The 6,012-nt window shown below is 46.7% G+C and overlaps 1 protein-coding gene across 1 annotated transcript in view; it reads right to left on the minus strand.

Moving 5' to 3' along the window:
• Window positions 1-1,128: 1,128 nt before the first annotated feature.
• CNTNAP5 (contactin associated protein family member 5) overlaps window positions 1,129-6,012 on the minus strand; it is a 411,826-nt gene continuing 406,942 nt past the window's right edge. Inside the window, exon 24 of the mRNA XM_034785890.1 lies at window positions 1,129-4,423. Coding sequence (XP_034641781.1) covers window positions 4,227-4,423 — 197 coding nt within the window. The 3' untranslated portion in view covers window positions 1,129-4,226. The remainder of the gene's footprint in view (window positions 4,424-6,012) is intronic.

A 6,012-nucleotide genomic window follows, 5' to 3' on the forward strand; every position in this document is an offset into this window, starting at 1 on the left:
TCAAACCCCGCTTTGCCTCCCACATTTATAATGGTGTTAAGTATATAAAAAAGTGTTTTTAATTTATAAGGGGGGGGGTCACACAGTACAAAAGTTTGAGAATCACTGGTATAGATAGATGTATTTATCCTCATATCCTCATGTATATGTCTCTCTCTGACTGACACACACACACACACACACACACCTCTAACTAAATTTTCCTGAAACTTTACTAATCTTACTTGCCTGCCCTATACTGTGATGTTTAATGATGGCGATTAAAAACAAAAACAAACCCTTTAATTTGCCCATCAAAAGAATAATCCAGGGTGTATACAATTTCACAACACTGATTGTGACTAAACATTTGCGTGATCTCATTGAAGTTAATGCCACTTTTCACATGCTTAAACTTCAATATGTGCTGAAGTGGTTTGCTGGATTGGGGATTATACGTGTGTTTATACCCACACCCACACCTCACATGCATGTACCCACCCAGAGCTATATATGGGGCCACCAACACGCTTCCAGATACAAACAACATCTAACTAGCTGGTGTGGTGGTGATGCTTTGCTACTGTGCCTTGCAGGTGTTCCTAGCCTCTGTTGGCCAGACGCTGGGAATGAGCGACAGGGGATGGATCACTTGATGAATATTGGTTCTGTTCATTCCCTGTCCGAAGACCAGATATTGGGCTAGATGGACCTTTGCTCTGAGCCCGTACGGCCATTCTTATGTTCTGCTGAGCAGTTTTGCTATCCATTGGCCTAAGGTGGTAGACCAGGGGTGGGCAAACTTTTTGGGCTGAGGGCCATATCTGGGTGGGGAAATTGTATGCAGGGCCGGGGCAGGGGGTTGGGGTACGGGAGGGAGTGTGGTGTGTAGGAAGGGGCTCATGGCAAGGGATTGGGGCAGAGGAGGGGTGCTTGGTATATGAGGGGGCTCAGAAGGGGGCAGGAGTGCAGGGTGCTCAGGGCAGGGAGTTGGGGAGCAGGAGGGATGTGAGGTGCAGGCAGGGGGCTTACGGCACGGAATTGGGGGGCGGGAGGAGTTCGGGCTCCAGCCCGGCACTGCTTACCTAAAGCGGCTCCGGGGTGGCAGCGGTGTGCACCGGGGCCAGGGCAGGCTCCCTGCATGCCTGTCCTGTCCCCAGCCCCGCGCCACTCCAGGAAGCGCTGCGGCCCCTGGGGGCGGGGGGGCAGAAGGCTCCGTGTGCGCCTCCAGGTATCTCCCCTGAAGCTCCCATTGGCCGCGGTTCCCCATGGTGCCTGCAGACAAGGGCAACACACAGAGCCCTCTGCCTCCTCCCCCCAAGAGGGCCCCAGGGAAGTGGTGCCTGCCGCTTCTGAGAGCAGCGCGAGGCCACGGGGGCAATCTCATGGGCTGGATCCAAAGCCCTGACTAGGGCCATCCCTACAACTTGAGAATGCTTGGCACCTTGCAGGCTCAGACTCTAGGACTACATGAAGCAATCTTGTCCTCTCAGGGACTTAAATAATGAGGGGATTCTATTTGATTGCTCATCCCTTCCCTATTCTATCCATTTAATTACTGTACTTGCTTGGGACTAGATCACTCTATCTTACTGTGACTTTTTATATAAAGAAAAGAAGAATATGTAGCAAAGCACAAAGATTATTTATAATCTGCCATGTTGACCAGGGAAAAATACATGGCACAGTAATGGGGGGCGGGAGATCAGAATACAATGTGGATTTTGATTCCCCATCTCTTCTTCCTAAAGGCAATACATGTTTGGGGGAATTAATAGCTCCTTCTCAGTGAGAGCATTCAAAATGAGATAACTTGGACAAAACCATGCTGAAAATAATGAAGAAAAACCTGGAGTCCATAGAAAGGGAGATGAACATTTGTTCCTATGTATGCTTGTGCCCCCGTCCACCTGTAACATGCAAAGCAGAGCAGCTTTATCTATGGAAGAAACTCTTTGCTGAGAATTTCCTTAGGTGCATTCCTTTCTGCATCTTTCACTATCTTCCTGCTAATGAGTCCGTCATGGCATGCAAAGGCTCTCATAACCAAATGTTATACAAGCCGCTGGCACAAGACGCGGTGGCTGCTGGCTGGCAGGAGCTGGGAGAAGCAGCACCATCCTTCCTTTAAGTTTAAGCTTGCCTTGTAAAGCAGATCGGTTGGCCTGACGATCGTTGTATTAGCCTAGCTTTTACTTATCTCACTCACCCCCAAAGACGGTCAAGAGCCCAAAGATGACTGTAGTGTAACTCAGTGAGCGTGCTGAATAGCAAACCAAGACTGTCTCATATTCCTTCTCAACATCTACTTCCCTGCGGCCTATCAGCCACCATCTGCAACCATTAATCCAAGCTCCCTACAATTATTTAACCCCCTCCACAGCCCCCTCTCCCCACCCCGCTATACAGCCCTGGCCATCTGGGGCTTTGTGCAGCTGCCGTGCTTCCTATTGTTTGTTATTGGTCCCTTTGCTGCAGCAAGATCTGGTAGTGCAAACCCTTGTGACCATGTGGAAATGCCTTGGGGACTCCATATGAGTCCAGGGGTCCTAATGTACGGCTGATTGAATCAAAGCCCCCTGAAATCAATGGGAAGACTCCCCTTTTCTCTTGGGCATTGGATCAGATCCTTAGACTGTTAAGCTCCCAGGACGGGCCCTGTATCTAGCATCTGGGATGGGACCATCATGCAAGCTCACGCGGGGCTCAAGCTCCCCCTCCCCCCCGCACTATTTTTTGAGTGAAAGAGAAATTTGATTCCACGTTCAGTGATCCGTCAGAAAGAATAGAGGAGGCAGATTAGAGTCCCTTCTACTTCCGCTACCCAGTGTCCCCAAACAGGAGAGAACAGAAAACCATTGGAGAAAGGGAGAAAAGAAATTTACAAATCCAGAACTTAGTACATGCTCCTTTACAATTTTCTCCTTGTGAATGAATTTGACTAAGTGTTATCATAGCCATATGAGTCCCAGGATATCAGACAAGGTGGGTGAGGTAATATCTTTTATCAATTTCTGTTGGCGAGAGAGACAAGCTTTCGAGCTTAGACTGAAGAAGAGCACTGTGTACGCTCAGAAGCTCGTCTCTTTCACCAACAGAAGTTCGTCCACAAAAGATATTAACCTCATCCAGTTTGTCTGGCGCAGATTTTTAAAAGCCACCTTTTCCTTATCTTTGAGGGGAAACATCCTGGTTTCTACAAACAGGAAGCACCATCGCTTCATTCATGCAGTTTTTTAAAAGCAATTTAATAACAATTTTGGCTTTTTTATATGAATCAGCAGAATTTAGATCTCATGGTTTGGGTGGGGTTGGTTTGTCTTCTTCTTTTGTTTGTTTTTTGCCACAGTCGCTTAAGTGTTTGACCTCAGCACAAGATCATTCTCTATATGATGTTAGCGTGTGTATGCTGCACTTCTAATGTTTCAGACAAGTCATCAGAGAAATTTATAGAGCACCTAAGTCCTAGAAGCCTCCTAAAACCCTTTAAGTACTATCTTCCATGCTTCATCTAGAATTATGCTAGAGTACGTTGGTTCTAAATAGTCATACTTATGAGACGGAGGTATACAAGGTGCACTGGAATGAATTTTGTCCAATGCTGTTATCAGTATTCCTGTATTTTTTAAAAACATTTGTAAGCCTAAAAGTTACAGTAAAAGGATGGGGGAAGGAGCTTAAGGAGAGAAAGAAAATAATAATTGTAACTTCTTGCCAGATTCCCAGCTGGTGAAAACTGGTGTAATTCCATTGAAGTCAACGGTTTGATGGCAAATTACATCAACTGAGGACCTAGCTGCTACTTTATGATTGGTTTAAATGCATCTTATAATAAATCAGGCATTTTGGTCTTATTCTTTCCTGCTACCCTGTCCGAAAAGCTGTGATGCTACTTATTTAGCTACAGTACTTTACCTCTAGTTTATATAGCTCAGATCAGATACAAAGTGGTGAGTTAAATGGTTCCAGAAAACAACATAAGACTTGAGAAATCCAGAAACTTAATAGGTAACCATGCAAGTCCGTGAACTTATTCTGTCCAGAGTAGAATAGCAGGTCTCTTGAGATGCCGATGTAACTGTGGCAGGTTTTTGTGAAGGGAATGAGGCATTGAAGTGTCTGCCAGTCTCTCCTGTGCAGGGCAGTCTCCTTCCAAAAGGTTTAAAAGCTGGCAAATAAATTAATGGGTAAGAAAAGAAAAAAAGGCCAGGTGTGGGGAAGAGAGTAAGAAGGAACCACACAATCCATCAGATGAAATATTCCCGTTTGCACTCACTCACTGTGTTCTGCAAGTCAATGTCAGTTTTAAAGGAACTGTCGAGGTTTTCTGCATATTCTTTCTCCTTCGCCTGGCTACTTCGATGTGTCTGTTTGTGCTGGTAGAGGAATCTGCTCATGATGGCCACGATGCAAAAGATGATGAATATTACGACTGCTATTACACCTGGGGAAAGAGAGGGGAAAGTAAGGGCAGGAAGGGAAAACAGAAACAAAGATTTTACCAGGGGAGGCTGCTTAGAAAACGTGGCAAGTCAGTGTGTAACACTGACAGACGCCGGTCGTGGGTGGGCAGGATCAAACCGGGGACCTCTGGAGCGTAGTGCATGAGCCTCTATAGCATGAGCTAAAAGCCAACCGGCTGTTAGCTAAGGCTGTAGAACAAACTCATTTTATCTCTCTCTAAGTGGTCTCGGTGCCACTAGATGGGACAGAACACCACACCCAGAAAGTGTGTGGGTTACAAGTGCATCCCAATCTTCTATCCTAGCCTCCCAGGGTATGTCTACACAGCAAAGAAAAACCCACGGCTGGTCCGTGCCAGCCAACTCAGCCTCACGGGGCTCTGGCTGCAGGGCTGTTTCATTGCTGTGTAGGACTGGGCTGAAGCCTGAACACTGGAACCTCCCACCCCACAGGGTCTGAGGGCTCCACCCCGACCCTGGATGTCTACGCAGCAATGAAACGGTCTTTGAGCCTGAGTGGACTGGTGCAGGCCAGCTGCAGGTGCCTAGCTGCTGTGTAGACATACTCCCAGATGGCAGCACTGGGGCTTTCTATCCTGCACGAGGGAGGATACAGCCACCTAGGGTGGGATTCTCAAAAATGCTCAACATTGGCTTCAGGCAAGCAGAATTAGACCAATAATTGACTTCAATGAGAGCAAAGGTAGGCCAGCACTGAGGGTTTTGAAAATGCTGTTCCCTCGTGTCTCCCCAACTTCCCTTTCTGGCCAACCTCATTCATTGGGGGCTCTCTCTTAAATCACATCTGTGTAAACCTTGTGGGAATTTGGCCTGTAGAGTACAGGTATCCTGAAAAGCAACTCACTGCAAAGCCATAGACCCTTGGGATAAATGCTGATTGTTAATGGAATGTGGAAAACAATACATGACGGTGTGAGGGCCACTTGTGAATCAATCGAGGCTTTGGCGTGTAAGAGAGTTTCCATGTGGTCAAAGGAATTCCATTACACGCCACACCGAGCTTTTCGAGAGCTCAGAAGATAGATGAGATATGAATGCAACATTACATGACCAGTCGGAGGTGTGTATTTGCGTGCAGCGCTCACAGCTGAGCCATGTCTCAGAAAAACAGATGCTATTTTGTATGTTGAAAAGACTTGAGATCTTCAGAACATGGACGGCATCTCTCTATTTGCTTAGGGAGCATGTAGGATGATAAGCATCAGAGGGGTAGCCGTGTTAGTCCGAATCTGTAAAAAGCAACAGAGGGTCCTGTGGCACCTTGAAGACTAACAGAAGTATTGGGAGCATAAGCTTTCGTGGGTAAGAACCTCACTTCTTGCATCTGAAGAAGTGAGGTTCTTACCCACGAAAGCTTATGCTCCCAATACTTCTGTTAGTCTCAAAGGTGCCACAGGACCCTCTGTTGCTTTTTACAGATTCGGACTAACACGGCTACCCCTCTGATGCTTATCATCCTACATGCTCCCTAAGCAAATAGAGAGATGCCGTCCATGTTCTGAAGATCTCAAGTCTTTTCAACATACAAAATAGCATCTGTTTTTCTGAG

The sequence above is a fragment of the Trachemys scripta genome, chromosome 11 (assembly GCF_013100865.1).
Source record: "Trachemys scripta elegans isolate TJP31775 chromosome 11, CAS_Tse_1.0, whole genome shotgun sequence".
NCBI lineage: Eukaryota > Metazoa > Chordata > Testudines > Emydidae > Trachemys > Trachemys scripta.